This window comes from Dermochelys coriacea, chromosome 6 (genome assembly GCF_009764565.3).
Source record: "Dermochelys coriacea isolate rDerCor1 chromosome 6, rDerCor1.pri.v4, whole genome shotgun sequence".
Lineage (NCBI taxonomy): Eukaryota > Metazoa > Chordata > Testudines > Dermochelyidae > Dermochelys > Dermochelys coriacea.
The window spans coordinates 25262083-25286379 of record NC_050073.1 but is presented as its reverse complement, the minus strand read 5'-3'; the positions used below and the strand labels follow the sequence as shown (position 1 = coordinate 25286379).

Sequence of the window (24297 nt, the reverse complement as noted above, 5' to 3'; positions counted from 1 at the left end):
ATCAGTATCAGGGCTGGTTCAAATTGGTGAAGCTTTGTTTTTAAGCAACATTTTACATCATTATCTCAAATGTGCTCTATTCTGAATAAGCAGTCCTTTCTTCCAGCTAATGGTTACTACATTTATTTTCAGCTGGAGAAAGTATATGACCCCAAAAATGAAGAGGATGACATGGTGGAAATGGAAGAAGAAAGGCTAAGAATGAGAGAGCATGTTATGAATGAGGTGTGGTCTGAAGGTTAACAGAGTTGGCTAAATCCTGCTCTGTTGTACCCGTGCAATCCTACTGAAGTCAGCGAGGTTGCCCAGGTACAGCAGAGGGAAATTTTGCCCCTTTTACTATATACAATTAATTCAAAGCATACAATGCTGCAATCCCAGGCAATATCTTGTCCTCACTCAGAAAAGATGCTGGCTGGATAAAATTGCTTGGTAAAGTCTATGTTCCCACTTACTGAGTTCCTGAATAATCATGCTGTGGAGTAGGCATGGAGATCTCTACAGATGTCCCAGGATCCACAGATATTACTTGTGAATCCTGGGGTATAGAGTAGCACAGGGCTGGCCTCTGTGTTGTTCCCTTAGCCTGCGTTATACATCTGTCAGAACAGCTCCAAGCTGAGCAGTTTTATCAGTGCCTTCTTGCCTGTATCCAGCCCTCCCCCCACCTCACAAGGGGTCTGCAGCAACGTATGCCAACATCCATTCTTGCAGATATTTCCCAGAGGTGTTGGGAGGGAATGATATTCTACAGAGCTGGTGTCCTCCAGCAACAGCACTTCTACACCCAGCTATACCCCCTAAAGCTTGAGGGGTGCATTGAGGTTGTGCTTCTGTTAGTCAGAGGGAGGCCGTGAAGGAGGGATTCTGGGACAGTTTAACTGGTTTCCTGCTATTTAATTCCCTCCTTCTAAAATGGAAGGTTAGGATGGATCACAATTATTGGCAGCAAGTTTTCAGTCAGCTTTTAGTGTGAGCATCTTTTGGAGTTGAAAGGCCAGGAGAACTAAATCCTAGATATTGAGGTTATAGATGTATTAGAAATCCTGGCTTGCAGTTGGGACAGCTCAGAAACATAAGACTGTATTCAACCTAATCCTGCGTTAATGTCTTAGTGAGACTTCCAGTGAGAGAGACCGTAGTAAAGCAAGCATTTGGAAAGGAAAGCAGAATCAAAACCAATTGACAGTTGGCATGTTTTCAGCCAGCCTGAGGATTGGCCGCCCTGGTAGACACTACTTGTTCCTGATAAATTAGCACCACTAAAATGAATTGTGAAATATTTTCTCAGGGAAATTGTACATGCTTGTGTCAGTTCTCTTGGTAATTTAATTTATAATTCAGTACTAGGATTGTGGAGAATATTCCCAAGGAAGTTTAGAAATCTTGAAGTGTAAGATCATTTCCTGCTCGCCCCCAGAAGAATCCATGAAAAAAGTTTGTTTTGCACTTGAAAATGAAAGTAGATCTGGTTTAACATGAAAAATCACATGATTAAGTTGCTTTATAAATGTAGGTACAACCCTCTCAAAGTCTCTTGTATTGGTAAAAGATATGTTGCATTTTGTTTTTGCTTTAACTAGATTGACGTCAACAAGGACCGGTTAGTAACTTTACATGAATTCCTGAAAGCTACAGAGAAAAAAGAATTTTTGGAGCCAGATAGCTGGGAGGTAATAATAGCATGTTCCAGGTGGAACAGACTATACTGTTACCATCAGTCTAATCAGGAAACTAAGTGGCATGTTTGTCTCTGACTTTTCATTTTTCCTCCTCCTTGATATGTGCCTACGTACCATGGTTAGAGGCATTAGCTAAATAAAATGTAATCTAGGTGTTTAAGAACATAAATTTGAATAGGTCTTGTGGCATCATATGGATTATCTGAAAGCCTGTTGCTTGCACAGGCCTTTGAAACAGAAAACAAACATTTTTGGCTATGGATTTCATTGGATGGAGGACAGAGTTCAATTAAAAGCAGGAGAAGTAATTTTTTCCACCTCATCCCAAATTATGAGCAGGATTCAAACCATCTCCTCATAAGTAGAAGTGATGAATTCCTTCACAGTACCATATATTTTTGGAAGTATCAAACCAAAATTTTCTGTATTGGTGAATTTTAGAATCCAGCTAGTAGCCATAGCATTGTGAAGATTACTAATTTCCTTTTACAAGTCGTATTTTTATTATTCCTGTGGGAAGATTCTTAGTTCTCTACATTTTCTTGCAGACATTGGATCAACAGCAGGTCTTCACTGAAGAGGAGCTGAAGGAATTTGAAACGCATATTTTGCAGCAAGAAGATGAACTCCAGAAGAAGGCAGAAAATCTTCAACAACAGAAGGAAGAGCTACAGAGACAGCATGACCAGCTTCAGGCTCAGAAACAGGAACTTCAGCAGGTGCTGTCATTGTAATAGGAGGATTCCTCCCGTTTGCTGAGCCTTTTGTGAATTTTAGAAAGGCAAAGTGGTGCTACTTCTGGAGTCATTGTCCCTTTAGGTAGTGTATGAGCCATGAGGGGTGCAGATGAATGTTAAACTAATTTTTCCTGCAGCAGGATACAACCTATAACTCCAGATTACACCAAACAGTGAAGCTGAACTCTGTATGTTTCCACTGGTGAAGATCATATGTAATGAGTGCACATACTGTCAAGAGCATTGAATTATGCAAGGTGAAAGGAAGCTGATGCTGCCGAGTTCTCAGACCCCTCTTGTTTTATTTCCCCCATCCTACCCCTCAGGTTATGGAACAGAGGAAGCTACAGCAAGGAAGTTCTCTATCAGGACCAGCTGGGGAACTGAAATTTCAGCCACGTATGTAACTTCTATTACATTACATTATGGACATAAATTTTTAATATCTAAGATCCCATTTCAAAAGTGGTTTAAAAGCTCCTTTCTCTCTGGTGAAATTGTAAGTATAACTTGTCTGCAGTGATCCATTTTAGGAAAAATTGCTGAGCTTTCTTTACCCCAAGAGGAGAGTGTTGAAGTTTTCTAAAGTAATCTTGATGTCTAAGTACATCATTAAAATATCACTAAACCCAGTAAATATGAGATTAAATAACAACCTCCCTGGAAAAGCCAGGAGTTCACTTTTGCAGAGTTTCTGAGGCATGACATAGTCCTAGAGACAGGATTTTCCTCATTTCAGAGTGAAAACATTGAGTGAGAACTGGAAGGGACCTTGAGTGGTCATCTAGTCCAGTCCCCTGCACTCATGGCAGGACTAAGTATTATCTAGACCATTCCTGACAGGAGTTAGTCTAACCTGCTCTTAAAAAACCTCCAATGATGGAGATTCCACAACCTTCCTAGACAATTTATTCCAGTGCTTAACCACCCTGACAGTTAGGAATGTTTTCCTAATGTCTAACCTAAACCTCCCTTGCTGCAATTTAAGCCCATTGTTTCTTGTCTTATCCTCAGAGGTTAAGAACAATAATTTTTCCCCCTCCTCCTTGTAACAACCTTTTATGTACTTGAAAACTGTTATATCCCTTCTGACTCTTTTCTCTTTTCCAGACAAAAGAACCATTTTTTTCAATGTTCCCTCATAGATCATGTTTTCTAGACCTTTAAAGCATTTTTGTTGTTCTTCTCTGGACTTTCTCCAGTTTTGTCTACATCTTTCCTGAAATGTGGCCCAGAACTGGACATAATACTCCAATTGAGGCCTAATCAGCGCAGAGTAGAGTGGAAGTATTACTTCTCGTATTTTGCTTACAACACCCGTGCTAATACATCCAAGATGATCATCACTTTTTTGCAACAGGGTTACACTGTTAATTTATATTTAGCTTATGATCCACTATGACCCCCAGATCCCTTTCCACAGTACTCCTTCCTTGGCAGTCATTTCCCATTTTATGTGTGTGCAACTGATTGTTCCTTCGTAAATGGAGTACTTTGCATTTGTTCTTATTGAATTTCATCCTATTTACTGCAGACCATTTCGAATTTTCATCTGAGTCTCCAAAGCACTTGCAAGCCCTCCCAGCTTGGTATCGTTTGCAAACTTTTTATAAGTGTACTCTCTATGCCATTATCTAAATTATTGATGAAGATATCGAACAGAACCCGACCCAGAACTGATCCCTGCGGAACCCCATTCGTTATGTCCTTCCAGCATGACTGTTAACCACAGATAACTATTCTCTGGGAACAGTTTTCCAACCAGTTTTGCAACTACCTTTATAGTAGCTCCATCTAGATTGCATTTCCCTAGTTTGTGTATGAGAAGGTCCTGCAAGACAGTATCAAAAGCTTTACTAAAGTCAAGGTATACGATTTCTACCACTTCCCCCCCCTATCCACAAAGCTTGTTACCCCGTCCAAGAGGCTGTCAGGTTGGTTTGACACACATTGTTCTTGACAAATCCATGCTGACTGTTACTTATCAGCTTATTATCTACTAGATGTTTGTAAATTGTTTGCTTAATTATTTGCTCCCTTATTTTTCCGGCTACAGAAGTTAAACAGACATAGGTGACATCTTGTCTTCAATCACTGTGTTTCCACACACAATATTCTCTGTATAGTTCTGTTCAGTCACTTATCCTGATTATCCATACAGTTAGGAACATTTGCTTCATAAACAGGGAATTCTCATTCACCCTTGTGAAATACTGTATGTAATAGGAGAGGAGCTAGAAGAGCAGGGACAAAAATGAAAAGTAGGGTTGAGATAGAGAAAAGGTGGTGTTTCTGAACATCTGGGAAAATCCAGAATAACTCCATTGACTTCATTGGAGTTAATTTAACTGATCAAAATATGGGCTAAACAGGTTACATAATCTCACAAACTTGTAGAAAGCGTAGAACCCTACCTCTGCACTCTTGTGAAAGTGAAGGGTCCAGTTAAAGATGTTTTTGGCAATTAGACAAGTGATACCCCTAGGTCTTACTGATGCTGTCACCATTACTAGGATAAGTACAAACTATTTATACCAAGTTTCTAATATTTTTGGCATAACAGATTTCCTTTAAAAATCAATTACAATTATTTTAAATGCTTACTGGAGTGCGTGTCCCCCCAAAGTTTGTTCATCAAGTTAATGTGGTGAAAACCAAAGTAGCCAGTGCATTTTGTCCGTCATATCCTTGTCTCCCAACAAGAGGAAACGAGAGAGAAAAGAGAAGAACTGATTACAGCCCTAAAGTTTCCAACTAACTATGATAAGTGACTGTTGTTCAAGGGAAGGTGAGGAGATGGTGAGTTCAGATTGTGAACATGCTAGGGAGTAAAGCTCAATCAGGAGTTCACATTTTCAAAAAAAAAATGACTACACATGTCTGTTTATGTATCAAAGGTTCATTTTACCCTTGTTAACGTGACACATTTCAGAAAGGGCAAATTAATGTAATCTCCAAAGAATCAAGATGACAAACCTAATGGACAGAATGTTTCAGAAGGAAACAAATGTGCGTGGAAATAGCTAGTAATCCAAGAGGAAATTCTACTTGTCATAATGTGTTTATAATGTAATTTGGATACTCTCATCCTTGCGATTGTGTGTATGCTGTTGCTCCGATACGTGAATAATTGATTCAATTTGTATAAACTAGACCGTGGAGACTTTTGCTATCATCAGACATCTGAAAGATAGTAAGGGTGTCAGGATCCTGACAATGGTGGTCAGACCAGAGTCAGAGGTGCAGAAGAGTTCACAGTCAAATTCCAGGCCAGGGTCGATACCAAGGATTAGAGTCAGAATCTGGTTTCAGGGTCTGGGTCAGGAGGCGAAGTCTAAATCAAGCCAAGGTCACAGAACAAGGTGCAGGAATGGTTGTGGCAAGTATAGGAGATCCACACTGTTGCCTGGACACTTCTTGGAATGCCTCTTGAGTTTATATAGGATGGGGAGCCATAAGGTAGCACTTCCCATGGTCTGTGTCCACAATAGGTCATGGGTAGTGGAGCACAAGCTGATTATCGCTGCTGCTGGGTGGCAGCATAGCACCACCTGCTGCCTGGCAGTTTGCTAGGCCTTGGTTTTAGACCCATTAGACCTTACAAAGAGGCCAAAAATTCACTTTGGACACAGTTTTCCTTTTTTGGTGTGAGGATAAGGAATCATTCTCTTAGGCCGGGACGACATTTAAAAATTAGAATGACTGAACTATATTGCTCAGGGCTGTGAAAAACGTTGCACTCTGTATGATGCAGTTAGGTCAAACTAGCCCCCTGTGTAGATGCAGCTAGGTTGACAAAAGATTTTTTCCATCAACCGAGCTGTCACCTGTCGGAAAGGTGGATTAATAACTTGAATGGAAAAACTTCTTCCGTGAACGTAGGAAGCATGTACACTATTGCACTGCAGCAGCAGCAGCGAAACTGTTACACTACAGCAGCTGAAGTGTAGATGTACCGTTAGGCTACGTCTACACAGGGATTAAAAAAAAAAAAACCAATGGCTGGCACAGGACAGCTGACTCAGGCTTGTGGAGCTGAAAAAAAATCATTGTGTAGATCGGGGTCGGCAGCCTATGGCACGCATGCCAAAGGTATGCGAGCCAATTTTTAATGGCACGCTGCTGTCTTCCCCCAGCAGACAGCAGTGTGCCATTAAAAATCCGGCCCGGCCCGCTCTTTTCCGCCCCTCAGCCACCCCTCTCTCCTTGCAGGGCAGGCAAGCTTCCTCCACCCCTTCCCCCAGCATTCTGGGTTCCTGCCCCTCCTTCTCTCCTTCCCTGTGGCCGATCAGCTGACTGTCCTTGCTACGGAGCGGGAGAGGGAAAAGTGGAGCCGCAGCCTGCTCTCTGTTCCAGGGACCTTGGGGAAGGCGGTGGAATTGGCATATCCCCTCCAGCCCCCTGCTGTGAGCCACTCAGGGCAGGAGGCTAGGAGCACCCCCACGGCCCCGTCCCACACCCCCAGCCCTCTGCCCTGACCCTTCCTCACACACACCCAGCCCTCTGCCCTCACCCCAGCCTCCCCCACACCCCAACCCTTGTCCTCATCCCTGCATCCCCCCACAACCCCAGCCCTGACTCTTGTACCCCCCCACATCTCCACCCTCATGCTGAGCACCAAACAGGAGCTCCTACAGCCCCCCACACATTCCCACCTGCACCCCTCGAACCAAATGGGAGCTGCCCAGGTAAACACTCCACACCTAAATCTCCTGCCCCAACCCTGAGCCCCTCCCTCATTCTAGCTTCTGGCCAGACCCTGTACCCCAACCCCCATCCTGCTCCTTCACTCCCAGCCCTGTTCTCAGTGCACTCCCACCCTCATCTCAGTGCAGAGAAAGGAAGAGAATGGCTAGAACCAGAGTAGGTACCTACCTTCTCCCTATGTGGACAGGGCTGGGACCCCAGACTGGCAGCAGGCTGAGCGGGGCCGGCAGCTGGGACCCTGGTTGGCAGAAGCCGGCGGACAGGACCGCAGACCGGCAGTAGGCTGAGCCACTTAGGCCACTGCTGGTCTGGGGTGCCAGCCGCTGGCCCCGCCCAGCCTGCTGCCGGTCTGGGGTTCTGGCTGTCGGCCCCTTGCCAGCCGGAGTCCCGGCCGCAGGCCCTGCTCGGCCTGCTGCCAGCCTAGGTGAACAGAACCCCAGGTTGGCAGTGGGCTGAACCGGCCGGCGGCGTAAGATCAGCATTTTAATTTAATTTTAAATGAAGCTTCTTAAACATTTTGAAAACCTTGTTTACATACAATAGTTTGTTATATAATATGTAGATTTAAAGAGAGAGGCCTTCTAAAAAACATTAAAATGTGTTATTGGCACGCGAAACCTTAAATTAAAGTGAATAAATGAAGACTCTGCATGCCACTTCTGAAAGGTTGCTGACCCCTGGTGTAGATGTTCGGACTTGGGCTGGGGCCCAAGCGCTGGGACCTTGCAAGCCCAAGCCTGAGCATCTACACAGCAATTTTTAGCTGCACAGCACGAGCCCTGTAAGCCCAAGTCAGTTGACCCGGAATAGCTGCAGCCGTGGCCGTGCTGCAGGTCTTTTATCCCTGTGTAGATGCACCCTTAGTATTCTTCCTTGTGAAAATGGAGTACTACAGCAGGGAGTCACTTTAAACACACACACAAGTCCCTATTGTTGGTTTATTTTGTCTTTCTCTATACAAATGCACAGATTTATTTACAAGCAGAATAAACATGACATTGTGGCTATTATTTTTCTTTTAAACTCACGTGCTGCAGCAATTTGTTTAATTAAAAAAAAAAAAATCTTAGGGGAATAGTCAGCTTTATGCCCACAAAGGAAGAACATGTCTTGTAGGGGAATTTTGAGACTGCTAAAATCACTGACAATACCCCATCTTCATATCTCTGTTTAAAACCCTCGTTTTTGCCCTACTCCGAGACAGAAACTAAAATGTGGTCCCTTTAATCCTGCATTGGCAGGGAGATGAACTGAATGACCTAACAAATCTTTTTCCATCTGTAACTGCAGATTCTTATGATTCTTTCCCTTTCTGCAATCTTGCATGCTTGCTTTCTCTCCTCACATTTAATAGTCTGAAGGAACGTTTATTTAGATTGTCATTGCTTTTAATTACAGCCTCTTTCTTTTAATATAGTCCATCCCTGTTACACTCCATTGTCATAACGTGTAAGCATTGCTCTACCCAGTTTTGCATGGCCTTTTCCTCATCTCTGCCCGTAAAGCCTTTCATACAAGTATCTCAGATGATATTATAAATACAAGAATGTATTGAATTGGAAATAAAGATGTAACAGTTGTTTACTGTTAATTTAAAAAAATCATAAAAATGTAAGGCTAGAAGGGACCATCTAGTCCCTCCCCCTGAATGGAGGCAGGACCATGTATACCTAAACCATCGCTGAGAGGTGTTTGTCTAACCTGTTCTTAAAAACCTCCAAAGACAGGGATTCCACAACCTCCCTTGGAAACCTATTCCAGTGCTTAACAATCCTTATAGTTAGGAATATATTTCTAATATGGAACCTAAATATCCCTTGCTGCAGATTAAGCTGACTACTTCTTGTCCTACCTTCAGTGGACATGGAGAACAATTGATCACCATCCTCTTGATAACAGTCCTAGCATATTTCAAGACGGTTACCCTCTGTCTTTTATTCTCCAGACTAAACATGCCCAACTTTTTTAAAATCTTTCCTCACGTCGGATTTTCTAAATCTTTTATCATTTTATTGTTTTGCTCTTCTCTGGACTCCTAATTGCCCGCATCTTTCTTAAAGTGTGGCACCCAGAACTGGGCTCTAGCGGAGCCTCATCTGTGCTGAGTAGAACAGGACAATTACCTCCCATGTTGATATGACGCTCCTGTTAATACACTTCAGAATTATATCCCTTTTTTTCCACAACTACATCACATTGTTGGCTGATATGTAATTTATGATCCACTACAACCCCCAGATGCTTTTCAGCAGTAGTACCACATAGCCAGTTATTCCTCATTTTGTAGTGGTGCATTTGATTTTGCCTTTCTAAGTGAAGTATTTTACACTTGCCTTTATTGAATTTCATTTTGTCGTCAGACAATCGTCCAATTCGTCAAGGTCCTTTTGAAGTCTAATCCTATCCTCCAAAGAACTTGCAACCCCTCCCAGCTTGGTGTCATCCGCATATTTTATAAGCATACTCCCCACTCCATTATCCAAATCATTAAATAAAAATATTGAATAGAACCAGACCGAGGACAAACCTCTGCGGGACCCCACTCTGTTTGACAGTGAACCATTGATAACTACTTTTTGAGTATGGGCTTTCAATCAGTTTTGCACCTATTTTTTTTTTCTAGACCACACTTCTCTAGTTTGCTTATGAGAACAGCATGTGGGGCTGTGCCAAAAGCCTTACTCAAATCAAGACGTATCACATCTACAGCTTCCCCACCATCCACTGGGCCAGTAACCCTGTCAAATTAAAAAAATTAGGTTGGTTTGGCATGATTTGTTCTTGACAAATCCATATTGGATATTCCGTATAACGCTATTATCCTCTGGGTGCTTACAAATTTATTGTTAAATAATTTGTTCCAGTATCATTCCATGAATTGAAGTTAGGCTGACTGGCCTGTAATTCCCCGGGTTCTCTTTTGTTCCCCTTCATAAAGATAGATATTAGTCTGACCTTCATCAGTCCTCGGGGATCTTATCAGTCCTCCATGAGTTCTCCAAGATAATCACTATCAGTTCTAAGGTTGCTTCATCAGGCCCTGCTAACTTAAATACTTATACAAAGAGTCTTTAACCTTTTCTTTTCCTATTGTGGATTGTGTTCTATTTCATGCAACTGCTATGAAATGTGAAGGCATGTGATAGAGAACTATTCTATGGAGACTAACATTTTAATGTTGTATGCCTACATCAGAAATGACATTTTAAACAAAAAATCTGATTTCCATCAAGTGAAGAAAGAGTTGAATGCATTTGTGACCTCCGCCTTGTCTAATTATTCACTATGCATGGTTTTGCAAGATACCTAACAATATGCACTTTGTATATATGATCAGAATTGGTGCCCTTTGTTGGTAACTAGAACTGGGCATTCCCTTGATCTGCTAAGTGCTGGTACAGAAGATTTAACCTAGATTAAATTAAGGTAAAACACAATTTGAGATTCTGGACCCTGTGTTTAGTAAATTCAGATTTTCCTAATATAATCTCTCCGCTCCATAGTAAACTTCTATATTGTTTAAATAAAAAAAAGCTTCTCTCTTTATTGGGCTGAGTTTGCTCTAGGAGCTCCCCTTACCCTTCACTCTTTAAAAGTTTCTGCTTCTGATTTACGTACGTGTGTGTGTGCACGCGCGCATGCACCCTGAACCCATCGATCCCACTGTTGGGCCAGCAGGGGAAGAGAGGAAAGACCAAAAAACCAAACCCACTATTGAGAATGAAGCAACTGCTAGGCTTGCCTATAATCTAACACTTAATACTGTTATGGAACCTGATGATCACGTTAGCAAAATCTGGACCATTTTATTTACAATAAGCACATTGTAACCTTGTCATTTTCTTTCAGGGACTTCTCTAGTTTGGGATCAGTTTGCTTAAGAGTGACACTGTTTCTTATTTTGTTTTACAGCTGGAGAACACCAAGTCGGAAATGCACAAAACCATCTTGCAGGTGATCAGCCTTTACTGCCAGGGCACATTCCAGTTCAAGAAACAGCCGCCGGAAGTGACCATGTTCAAATTCACCCTTAACCACTTGTGCCTCAACTTTATACCGTCTTTATTATTTTGGGGGTTGGGGTTGGGGACAGGGACTTAAACAGAAACAGAGTGAAATATGAACTGCCCACTTTCTTCACTTGGTTGTGAAGTCATTGGGAATATTACAGCTTTACAATTCAAACCCAACTGATGTTTAAATTAGATTAATTTAATCTTCAATGCATCAGTGAGAAAGATAACAGGCAGATCAATTCCAGGTTAAAAGGGAGCGGGAGGTTGGAGGGGAGGAATGGAAGAAATAACAAAAAAGCAGCATCTCTCCATTTTCTGTAAACAAACCTCCAAAAGCTCAGTCCCTGGAGCACAGAAGTCCAATAGTTAGGCATTAATCAGGAACTCACTTTCTAGAGAAATGGAGAACAGGACTAGAGATCCAGCTAATCATGTTTCATATAGAAACACTTTCCAGAAGCACTAAAATGCAGAATTTGGGGAAACTAGGCCCAGGAATGGACGTCTTCAGTTTCCAGTACTGCCAACGCTTTTCTCCTTTGAGACCAAATAAAAACAAACCTGCTCTGATTAATTTCAAGAAATCTGCACTTTTAAAAATGTAACTGCAGGAAAGAATTTTAGAACAGTGAATACTTTTCATGTTTACAGATAGCTATGAACTTCGCTGTAAGCCTTCAAAACGGAATACTGTAGTTATGGTGTGCTGATTTGAACCATCCTCATTGTTAAGATGAATCCAGTGTAGCAGCTGAGTGCTCATCTTGCAGAGTGGCTGTTAAGACTATATTCTTGTCCCTCTTTCTTTCATTATCTTCTAGCTGCTCTCAACATTTTTGCATGCTTTTAAAACGAGGGTTTTCTTCAGTTGATTTAAAAAAAAATTGTGAGAAATAGAACTTTTTCTGTGCATATTATCCTACCTCCTGTGGTGAAACCATCCTTTCAAAATCCACAGTATGTTTCAAACAGCTTTTTTTCAGACAAGACATTCTGACTAGAGTCTCTCTGGTTTCACATTTAGTGCTCATTCATTTTACAACAACTGATATAATTTTATGAAATTCCCTGAAACAGGCACATGTCATGACTGTATAGTTTTGGTATTGGTACCAAGCTGGTTTCTTCAAGCTAACCCAAGCTTTTACAAGAAATTATTTGATTTATCTGTGAATGTTGCTAAGATGTAGAAAAAGATCCATTGCATATTTCAGACCTAAAGGAAGTATCTTGAAGGCCAAATCCAATTTCTTTAACATTAATGTTTTCCCTTTGCAGAAAACTGGTTCTGACTTTTTATATAAACATATCCCTCCCTCCAATCGGGATCATTCAGATTCCTTCCCATTCTACAGCTGCCTGCCAACAATGTCACTACGTGGAATGGGTCAGCTTTTAAATAAATAAAAGTAAGCCTCTGTTCTGGAGAGATGTATGCTATCATGTGTCATGGTAACTAGAGAAAGGTGAGTATTTGCAAAGCAGTTCAAGCAGTATTTTTTTCCACAGAAGAACTTTCAGACATTTGTTTTGTAGCATCTTAGACATTAGAGAATAGCTAATGCAGACTTCTTCATGCAGGATGGAGCATATTCCCTTTCTCCAATCTAGTTTTAAAGGACTTATGTTCTTCCTTGGGAAACAATGTCACAAGGTCTAATAGAGCTTGCTTGTCGGGATAATTTTCCTGATGATCAGTTTTGATTTTTCTCCATTTCATCTTGTTAATTGTATGTAGGCCACAGTTCCTTTCCTCCTTGGCATTGACACTGTTCAAGCAGTGGTAGGTTTCTTCCCTCCCAACCTCTTTTGTGGTTTTGCTCAAGATGTATAACATTTTAAACCTTTCTTCAAATTAACAGGTCCTTGGTCTTACCTTATTACTTTTACATCAGTTTTATTTATTTATTTGTCCACAGATCAAATTACTTTTCTGCAGTTCCAATCCCTTGCTAGGAATCCCGCCCATAAAGGAGGTTCAGGGCAGTTGTAGCCAGGTCCAGTAGAGTCATACTAGCACAGCAGGACACAAGGAGGCGACACTGGGGCCCCAGATGTAGCACAGGACCTTCTCCAATGAATGGCCCTGGTGTTGGGTTTGTAAGCTGATTCTTGGGAGATGGGAGTTCAGCCACACTGCTCAAGAGGAGTCCATGAGGAGAAACTTGGGGAGATTTGCTCCCTTCTCCACATGGGTTTTACCGCTAGAGGGGTGGTCCAGCCATAAATTTGCATAACACCCAGAATGAAGGATCCTTGTCTGAGGTCCCTAGGCACTACTGCAATACAAATAATAGCTTCTCTCTGTTAAATCTCTGACAAAGTTTTCTCAGTAATTTATCCTTCCACCCATATCCGATGAAGTGAGCTGTAGCTCACGAAAGCTTATGCTCAAATACATTTGTTAGTCTCTAAAGTGCCACAAGTCCTCCTTTTCTTTTTGCCATCAAAGTTGTTTTCAATCCCCAATAATTCAGTATTATTCTATATAATGCAGTACAGATCTTTTAAATGCAAAATAAAACTGGATTTGCCACAAATCACAAGTGCACCCCATGAGACACATGATCCAAGTGTAGTAACTTAGTAAACAAATTTAGTCAAACATTAGATTCCTCCCCTCCCACCCCACCCCGTTTAAGGGTAGAATGGCCCAACTCTACACCATTGATCAAATCCTATTCTAAACACATCTATTTAGTTTTGTTCTGATTATTATAATCTGTCTTATTTTTGTGCTTTATGGGAAGATGGGCATTATGTAGGTTTATAGTCATTTATTATTTATTCCAAACCCTCAAACATTGAGGTATCAATAAAGTACTGTGGTATCTAAGTGCTGAACATAGGCTCTTCCTTACCTTTGAGACTGCCACAGCTATTGTGACTGCCCTGATGCAGGGAAAGCCAAAGTTTTCCTTTGTCACTTCGTTGTGGGTCACCATTTTTCTGTATGCAAAAATCTCTCAACAATTTTATACTGCAGCTGCATCACTCTATGCCAGCCAGTAGGGTGAGCTCCCAGGAAAGAAGTGCACACTGTCGCATCAGCTCCTGTGGGTCTGCTCTCATTGTCTGTCCGTTTTCTTTTCATACAATGTTATCAATTTAACCTCTTTAAATAGATTTTTTTTTTTTTAAAATGAGATATTGCACGTTTTTACAAGGAACAGGCAGATTTTGGATTGTTGGATCAAATCCAGCTCTAGTCAAAGGTCACCTACTGATAAGTATCTGGTCTAATTTTTTAGTCTCTAAGATGCCATAAGGACTCCTCGTTGTTTTTGCTGCTACAGACTAACACAGCTACCACCACTCTGAAACCTGTTTGGCCTAAAATGTTCATGACATTAACCAACTTGCTAGTGGACAATTGTCTACATTGCACAAAAGCCCACCTTAAATGGTTCCCTTTGCTGTCTGCAAAGAGGTCAAGGAATGAATGGATGTGGAGACTGGATTTACTCTCAAAAGTTTAGTCTTCAGGTCAGGGTTTGACATATCAGCAGGGCATGTGGGAAAGCTTGTCCTGCTACTGCCCATGCAGCACCTGTTCTAGGAGTCACCAGAGCTCTCAATCTGGCACCTTTCTCCAGTACTAAATTCACTGAAGACTTCTTTGTAAAAGCAGGATAAAAAAAATAAATGATGCATCGCTATGAGTTCTCCCTCTGTCAGGAACCCTCTGCCTTAAGAAGATGTTGTGCAGGGTGCCTGAAATAATCCTTATAAATGCAATGTTTGTAGCTTTAATTACTTTACTTTCATTTCTGCTGTTTCCTTTCTCATGCGTGGAAAGACTAACCAGTATTACCCACTTCAAGCATGCATCTCAGCTGAAGATTTCATCACCACGGTACTGATTTCTCAGAAGCCTCTCAAGGTCATAAGTATGACTAAAAATGATGTTTATAGCTAAATGATGGAACAGAAAGTGATAATGGGTATCTTACTAGATTTTCAAAGTTGTACCAGGGACTGAAGTGTCATGGATACCACTACTTTCAGGCTTACTTGGTTTTATTTTGTCTTAAAGGCCATTAAAAGAAAACTTAATGCAACTTGGTTTTGACACAAATTCCATTACTCTATCACAGTGGTTCCCAAATTTGTTCCGCCGCTTGTGCAGGGAAAGCCCTTGGCGGGCTGCGCCGGTTTGTTTACCTGCCACGTCCGCAGGTTCGCTGCTCGTGGGCTGAGGGACGTACTGGCCGCTGCTTCCAGCGGCTCCCATTGGCCTAGAGCAGTGAACCGCGGCCACTGAGAGCCGCGATCGGCTGAACCTGTGGACACGGCAGGTAAACAAACCAGCACGGCCGCCGAGGGCTTTCCCCGCACAAGTGGCAGAACAAGTCTGGGAACCACTGCTCTAAAAGATGTAAACATTGAATTTCACTTTTTATTTTATTTTATTTTTATTTTATTTTATTTTATTGTTGGGCATGGGGGGCAGGGAAAGGGGTAGGCTGGTCAATGTTGTAAAAATTCATATCCTCCGGTGCAATATTTGTAGGAAAAAAATGTCCCCCGCATCCTTTGTATAGATTAGATTTTAACTGGATTAAATTGAAACAACTCAAAGCAAGACATCTGGTGTTTCCTTTTTACCAAATTGTACCTATGAAACTGGAGTGGATGGAAAAAGGGGTGATCACTGGGGCTCTCTCTCCTCCTGGCTTGTAGCAGTGACTTTGGCAGTGCTAGGTGCTTTGGGGTCTCTTGTCATGCTCCCACATGGGTCTTTGTGGGCTAACCAAGAAGGCCTCAGGCACGAGGCCGGGCCTAAAAGCTTAGTCTCTTTCCCTTGTACAGGAGCCTGAGATACTGGGTAACTGTTTTTTTTCTAGGTATTGCATTTGCAAGTATAGTAAGAGGCTGGGGAAAACGTTTTAGCTCTTACCAAGAGCAAAACTTTCTGCAGGTTCTTTACATGGCCCCATTGCCACCTAGTCTGGGCTTTCCACTGGGAGTTGGAATGATCAGGCATGGAAGGGGATAGGGTGGCTTTGAACCTGGCAGTAGCAATGTCTTTGGCGCAGTTTTATAATTTATTAGTCAAATTAGTCTTACATATAGAGTCCCTGTATATCCAGTCTTCACTTAAGACAGAAACTAAATTATACTTAGTGCCAAGACTATGGGGGAAATATTGAGATGCAACTGAAGGAAATAATGCCACATGTGGGAGAGGTCCTGCTGGGTAAGACAGCTTGCATTACATTTGAGAGACAAGGCTGGTGGAAAAAAATAACTTTCAGCTTCTGTTGGTGAGAGAGACAAGCTTTCCAGCCATTCAGAGCTCTTCTTCAGGGCTGGGAAAGGTATCCCCAGCCAAGTTGAAAGGTGGAACAGATTGTTTAGCATAAGTAGTTAGCACATATTATAAGGGACATTCAAGGTAGAGTGTCCCCTTCACAACTCTGCAGCCATAGGACAAAAAGAAAGGGTTACTGGGTTACAGATTGTTGTAATAAGCCATAAATCCAATGTCTCTGTTCAGTCCATGGTTTTTATTATCTAGCAGAGTAATGAATGTAAGCTTCCAGGGTTGTCTTTTGAAAGTGCTGTGTATGTTTACTTTGGGGATAGGTCAGTCCTGTACAGAGAGAGCCTTTGAATTGAAACTCAGAGGTGAGCTGAACTGGCTAATTCCTAAAATCAGATTCTACTTCCCTTTCTCGTGTTGAGTAGTACCTTGCTCTCTGAATATTCCCATTGATTTCAACAATGCTGCTTGTGGAGTAAGATACTTCTTAACATGAGAGAAGTTCTCAGATTGTGGCACTAAATATATTTGAATCTATATACAAGTATGAAGGTAGATTTTACTACCTTGGGAAGTTCAGTTCCAAACCCTATCCACCTTCTGTTCTCAGGGCTATGCCCTGAATTAGCTATCTTCACTTTCTTATAGTACAGATCCCAAAGCTTTGCAGAGACATGGTATTTACTTTCCCATTTAAAGATTTCACAACTAGCTATGAACGAATACCTACTCTGACTGTCAGGGCTGTCCCTAGACATTTTGGTGACCTACGCAGCCCCAGGCCTCCATGGGGGAGGCATCCCCAGGCCTCCACGGGTGGGTGGGAGGGAGCTGGCCCCAGGCCTCTGCAGGGGGGGGGCAGGAACAGGCTTGGGGGGGCAGAGAGGAAACCGCCCCCCAGCACAAGCCGGCGGAGCAGAACGGGTTGAGGCTGGGTCGCTCCACTTCCTGCCGCCTGGTGATTGCAGAGCGGGCCCGACCCCGCACTCACAGGGTGGTGGGAAGTGGAGTGACCCAGCTCCAGCCCGCTCCGCTCTGCTCCCCTGGCTCCCAGCCTTGGGATTTGGGGGGTGGGTGGAACAGCCCCCCAGCACTCACCAGGGGTGCGGTTGGGGGCTGGCAGAGCGGAGCAGGCTGGGGCCAGGTTGCTCCATTTCCCGCCGCCCGGTGAATGTAGGGCACGCCCAACCCTGCTGCAGTCCCCTGGGACATAGCTCAGGGGAAGGGGTGGAGTGGGGGCAGGGGCTTTGGGGAAGAGGCAGGGCAGGGGTGGAGCATGGGCGCGAGCAGCTTTCCTGTATGGCTCAGCTAGCCGGGGGATTGGGCTGGCCACTGGATCAGCACGCAGCTGCGTAGGGCACCAGGAAATTTGGGGCACTTCGGTGACCCAAATTTCCTGGTGCCCTTCATAGCTGCGTAGTTTGCATATGGGTCAGACGGTGCTGCTGACTGTAAATCAGAACCACACAAAGCCATCGAGTATTATACCTAAAACTGAGATAAACTGCAGAGCCCCCAGCTCATAACAATGGCCCTACTCACCCCCATTTCCTCTTCAGACACAGGGATGGAAAGCCTACTGGGAAAAGTGAGAGAAGGCAATCATTCCCTCTTCCATGCCCTTGAAGGTCTCTCTGTGGGATCAGGGATTCATTTGCTTGAAGAGGCATGGTTGGAGAGGCTGTGCCTTGTTACACTATCAAATCAATGTATTGAGAACCGACACAAAATTAACACTGATCAGTAATACTTTGTATCAGGCCTCTTGACGCTTTGGAAACCCCTTGAAGGTAGCAGAGGGGGATTTTGGGGTCCATGGCAGGCAGGGCAGCTGGAGAGGCCCACAAGGAACAGAGAAGGAATGTGACCAGACTCATGGATGGACCCAGACTCCAGCACATCCATGAGATATGGGCTTTGGGGACCTAAACCCCAAAATAAACCCCTGTTTATTTATGTAAGCTTAAAAGGCAGTCACATGTGAACAGAAAAAAATGACTATGTAAAAATTACAACTTAAGCAGCAAAACATATCCTAACATTCAGCAAATATGAAGGTCCCTGCTTCTGAGGCCTTATCATTATGTTGGTTTATTTGTACTCCTGTTTCATGACAACTGTATCTTTTTTTTAGGCCCTAGCCCAGGGGTTCTCAACCTGCAGCCCAATCAACACACAGCTGCAGCCCACGTGACATCCTCAGGGCCGTACAGGTAGTATTGGATGTGGCCCACAGTGGTAAATAGGTTGAGAATCACTGCCATAGCCCCTCTAATCAAGAGACAGCTAACACCCTGAAGTCAGCAGCAACTTAAAGGCTGGTGAGGATGGGACACTTCACTATTTTATATGTGGAAGGAATACAGGTGCCACCTACATTTCCTGGTTTATGGGAAAATATCCCATTGATGAAGGATAGAAAATGCTGAGTATGAGGGTGGTTTTATTTCCTCTGTGACTTTTAAAGCTGAAGAACAGAATAAAGAATGCAAGGTCCAAAGTGAGGCTGATACTGAAGATGGACCACTAGAAGAAACATACCTTTTAAAGCTTAGATGATCCGTACAGCAAAGAAGGTGGACATCGAACAGCAATTCTATCCCTGACTTTTTAGGGTTTAACTAACAGTTATTCTGTTCCTTTTAAACGTCTAACCAGAATGACAGTTATTATGAGACAGCATATGCATGCCATGGACAATTAGTGATGGGAGAACTGGTTCAGATATAGTAAAAAATGATCTGAACCTCTACCCAAAATCCAGACCCAGAAAGAGAGAAAGTCGGGAAATAAATTTGATACACCAGTGGAGGGTGGCAGCAGAAATCTCAAGTTCATTTCTCAGCTGGGATCCAGGAATCTAGCATTTGTTGGACCTCCATGGTCCTCATCCTGACAGAGGTCCCATTTAAAGCTGGTTGGAATTCCTCTCTCCCACTCCCTCCCAACTGCCCTTTGCTGGAAAATGTTGACCAAAAAACCCTATCTTGTTTTTGTCAAAAAAATGAAATATTTGGCCAAAATCCAGAATTGAAATATTTGGGATTTGGCTAAATATTTCAATCCTGAAATGCTGCTAGAGTGTTTTATGGGAGCTGCAGTTCAGGTGCCTCATGCTGCTCTATAGGCAAGGCTCACTGGTTGGACTACGCTGGTGAGGGGAGGTAGTGCACCATGGTAGTCTTATGGCAGCAGTGTATAATGGGAATAGAAGTATTGCTGGAGAACCTGACTCAGAGAGAAAAATGGGAACACAAAGCACCTGAACTACAGAATGCCATTTCAGAATCTAAATATTTTGTTTTTTTGCTAAAATATTTTAATTTTCAGATGTTTTGACAATATATTTATAAATAAATAAAACCTAAGCTTTCCCACAGAAAGCAAACACTTTCTCTAAAAAATGTTTTGTCAAACACCCAGTTTTCCATTAAAAAAACAGTTTCAACACAAACTCTTTGGCTAACCCGAGTCCTAACTGAACAAGAAGAGCACACCAGCTAATTCCACTATCTGCATTAGGTTCAGCTGCATCCAGATTGATGGTTGGAGTTACTATTATGCTTCCCAGCCACCCTGTTGTGTCATTTTTCCTTATTTTGTCTCTTTCCTTTCTCTTTTTTTGCTTTCTGTCTTAAAAGTTTGGCTTAAGTACACAAGGCATTTGATTTTACCTTGCCTTTTCTTATTGCAGCAGTGTTGCAAAATCAACACCTTAACATAGAAGAGTTTGCAGGTCACAATAAGATTGTGTTGTGCCTGTAACTTCCTATCAGTTAATTGGCAAGTGGGAAAGACACAGACAAAAGCTGCAATTTCTGTCTTTTGCTTTCCTCAAATGTGTCTTGTTTTTGTCTGAAAAGGAACAGACCTCAACAGTTCTGGGGTATTTATAATGGATTCTTCCTCCTTTTTTTAGAAATTTAGTATAATCTAAATAGACTAGCAAGAGATTTCTCTTTTTGTTGTGTTTGTACAGTGCCTAGCACAATGGGGTCCTGTTCCATGACCAACACAAATAATAATATAAAAGACACTATACAGCAAACATAAAAGAAATAAGGGAGGTTGTTAAAATTGAAGCGTTTCTTTTTAAGTTTCAAATGCTTTAACATGTGCAATTAATAAGCTATTAAAATGTATTTATTAGCTGGATGTTCCAATGGGAGTTTGTCTGCAGTAACAGATGCAAACCCAGAACCACGACTAACTGCTTAATGATGCATAAGTGAAGAAGAGTTTTGAAACAACTCCGTCTCTCCTGGGCCCAAAACATCTCTCTCTTCTCCATACAACACATTATCCAACATTCTCACTAAAAACATATACAAATGTAATTTATACATCAAGAATGGAAGACAGTGACTTTTCAGGTCATTTGCAATTTGACTGTATTAAATTACTGTAAAACACAAACTATAACAATGACAGGTGGTAGAGAGTGAATGTTTACAAAGGTATATGGTTTCTGCCTACACCAAGAAGAAACGTGCAAATTTATGATAGCTGCCCAGCTGCAGTAAAACAGAGGGTTGGAAAATAACATTGAAAATAAGCTGAATTTCACAAAAGGAATTTAATCTGCAATTTTTAAAGCAGTTTGTATTTTTTAAAAAGGAGCACTTTCTTTTGTTACCACCCTATAATATTTCTAGGTTAATTTTTTCCTCATGGTGCATATTTGTTATTTTTACTGAAAGTGTTTCCGAGCAAGGACTTTGTCTTCTCACTGTAAAACATTTAGTGCTGCACAAATATTGAAGTCAATGTGATAATGCTTTGTAAACTTGGAAATATATTTACAGTCTCTTCAACATTCACTTAGCTTGCAGTCTGGATAATAACAGTGAAGGTCTTCATATGTCTAAAATACATAAATATGTAACAGTATTGTTACAGAACTCTTACCTCCACATCTGGTGATGCAGCTCCTGCCTCAGTTTCCATTTTCTGTAGCAGTGGTTTAGCACTTAAATCAAACTGAGCTTCACCCTTCTGAGGTAGCAAAGTTCCAATAACAAACAGCCCGCCTGGTCACAAGAATCCAGAAAATCAAGCCACCTCCCTGTACTGGAAACCCTGAAAGGAAGCAGATGCTAACCCTAGGCTTTCCACAAGCCCTGCTTCAGTACACAAGTCACCTTCTTCATCTCAAAAGCACTTGCCAAACAAAGCCCCTCCAGTCCACAAACAAAAATAAGACCCACCAGCTCTATTCGCCTCTCTTTTGGCACCCACTATCTCTGACACACCTTTAGTCGCTGCCCAAGCTTTTTGAGTCCAACCTGGAGAAACCCACGAGACAAGCCTGCTGTCTCTTACTGCTCTGAGGGAAGGCTCCTTTCCTGGCACTCCTTCCGAGAATGCCTTGCTACAGCCTACAATTCCCATGGGCCTCTCTAGAAAGCCTTGCTTCTGGGCTGATCTGGGAATAGCACTATGCTGGGCCTGTAGCAAACAACGTTATAAGAATAAGTAGCATTTCTAATGTTTTAGAATGGGTTATTTCTCACATTTTAACAAGTGTACAAATCATTGGCATAAGTTTTTTATTTAGGGATATGTTAATCTCATTTTTCTCTGTGATGGGATATCACCATATGGTGATTGCCTCTGTAAAGGGCATTGGGGGCCAGCCCTGCCTGTGCCATAATCCGTTGCCTCCCAACCTGAGAAGGTGGGGTGGGGATTAATGAGGCCAGGTGAGAGCTTGATGAACACCTGGATGTCAAATGGTTTGTTTACCCTGCACCTTATGGGTACCTGTACACTGTGAAAAAAGGCTCTTGACAGTAAGTGTCAGAGCTGAGGACAACTGACTTGGGCTCTTAGGGCTTGTGCTATAGGTCTAAAAATAGCAGCACAGGTGTTTGGGCTGTGGCTGGAGCCTGGGCTCTGGCCGAGGGGGCAGCGTTTGTTCCATGGGGGCTCCATGCAAAGTTCAATTCCAGGGCCCCTACCTCTCTGGAAGATGCCATTTTGTTGAGCAAAATGGCATCCTCTGAACAGCATGGTCTCCCATGTATTGTATGTGTGAGGTCACTGTGTATGGAACACACCATTTTTCTCAACAAAACTGGCATCCTCTGTACAGATAGGACAGGTTCTGGCTCCACTATAGCTGTATTTGTCACCATGGACAAGTAACTGAGTCACCATGTCAGGTGGTTCCCTGCAATTACATGGAATGCAGGTGCCTAATGCAGCCATTGGAGAGGGTCTTAGGAGCCCAAATTCCAGACTGAGTCTGAATGTCTACATGGCTAATTTTAGCCCTGTAGCACAAGCCCCAGAGTCTGTCAGTTGACTTGCTACTGAAGGTTTATTTTTACAATGTAGACGTATCCTAAGCATGGGCTCTGACTCAGGTTTGAGCCCAAGTCCCCATGCCGTCCACACACAAATCTGTCTGATTTGGGTCAGCAAGCACTCTGGATCCAAGTTCTGCTAAGGGATAGGTCAGAGTCTGAGTCCCATTGTGACTTGGATCCAAGCCCTGTCATTTTGCAATATGGACACAACTCAAAGCCATGGAACCAAATCAGACAGTCTGCATAGTGCAATATGGACACGTTAGCATGACAATGAGACCTGAGTCCAGAAATTGTAAATACAGGTTTACAATACAGTGTGAATGCTCAAGTATGGTTTTGGAAGCACCAGGGCCACAAGCCTGGATCCCACTGACCCAGATTTACAATATAGTGTAGACATGGCCTATAAGGGCTGAGAGAACTAAATGTATGTCTGTGCTGCACCCCGTGGCAGTGAGTCTAAGGGCTTGTCTACACTTATGTTTTATAGCGCTCTAACTTGCTGGCTCAGGGGTATGAGAAATCACCCCCCTGAGTGCAGCAAGTCTGAGCTCTTTAAACTGCTCGTGTAGACAGGCTCTGAGTGCTGGGAGCCGCGCTCCGAGCGCTGGGAGCTAATCCCCTCGTGGAGGTGGATTACCAGGAAAACTCTCTCCCAGCGCTCCCGTGCAACCACACACCTCTCTCTCCTGAGTTTCAGAGCCTGAGCGGGAATATCTACATGGCTATTTTTAGTGCCATAGCACAAGCCTGAGTCTGTAGACTCAGGATGTGAAATTCACTGCTGTAGGGTTATTTTGTTTGTTTGTTTTGCAGTGTAGGTAGATGTACCCTGAGAAAGGAACTACGAGAAGCAGTCAGTCTCCTATGGAAAGTCCTGAAGTAGGATCTGCAGGAAGTAGGGAACTCTAGTGACTGGTACACTGTCAGATGGACTCCAAGGAAGACAGCCTGGAAGTCAGGGCTCGAAAAAGCAGGGAAAGACTTAAAGATAGCCCAGAAGGAGCTGAGAAATTTGTCTGAGAACATCCCAAGGAGGGATGGGGGGATGGAAGAACCTTTTGTTTGTTTGGATGTTTAGTTTGACTTGTTACCCCAGAAGAGGTTACATTTAAGTTGCTTGTCCAGAAGGCTAAGCCAGTTTGCCTATGCCAACCCATTAGGTGAAGCAGGAAGGGTCCCACCTTTGGAGAAAACTGAGGTAATGAGCATATGGAGTGCCATATTTGACCAAAAAGGAGTGCAATGGAGTGGCTGTGAGCCTCATTACACCACCCAGGATATGTTGTTTTGGGGGATTTTCTTAAGATGAAAGAAAATTCTATCTTTACTTGTGTAAAGAAATGCAGGCATGTCTATCAGACTTATTAACAGTGAAAAAGAAATAAAATTCAAATGGGATGGGTTTTTTTGTGGCTGAGTGGACTATCAGTATTTTGCCAAGGTTTTTAAATAGTACCTCTTTCTTTCAATTTGTGAGGGTGAGACCAAAGCAACAATTGTGGCAACTCTAAAATGAAGTTATGGTAAAATAAATATCATAATCAAATTAATAATTCAGTTATTGGCCAAATG

General features: G+C 42.6%; 1 protein-coding gene across 2 annotated transcripts in view; it reads left to right on the top strand.

Annotated features, from left to right (window-relative positions):
• NUCB2 (nucleobindin 2) overlaps positions 1–15655 on the top strand; it is a 54691-nt gene extending 39036 nt beyond the window's left edge. The window contains exons 9-13 of one of the 2 annotated variants that reach the window (XM_038406650.2): positions 133–225; positions 1584–1673; positions 2231–2401; positions 2746–2818; positions 11039–15655. In XM_038406650.2, coding sequence (XP_038262578.1) covers positions 133–225; positions 1584–1673; positions 2231–2401; positions 2746–2818; positions 11039–11160 — 549 coding nt within the window. In that variant the 3' untranslated portion in view covers positions 11161–15655. Of the gene's footprint in view, positions 1–132; positions 226–1583; positions 1674–2230; positions 2402–2745; positions 2827–11038 lie in introns of those variants that run through there. The other variant, XM_038406651.2, reaches the window with a different exon arrangement.
• The last annotated feature ends 8642 nt before the right edge of the window (positions 15656–24297 follow it).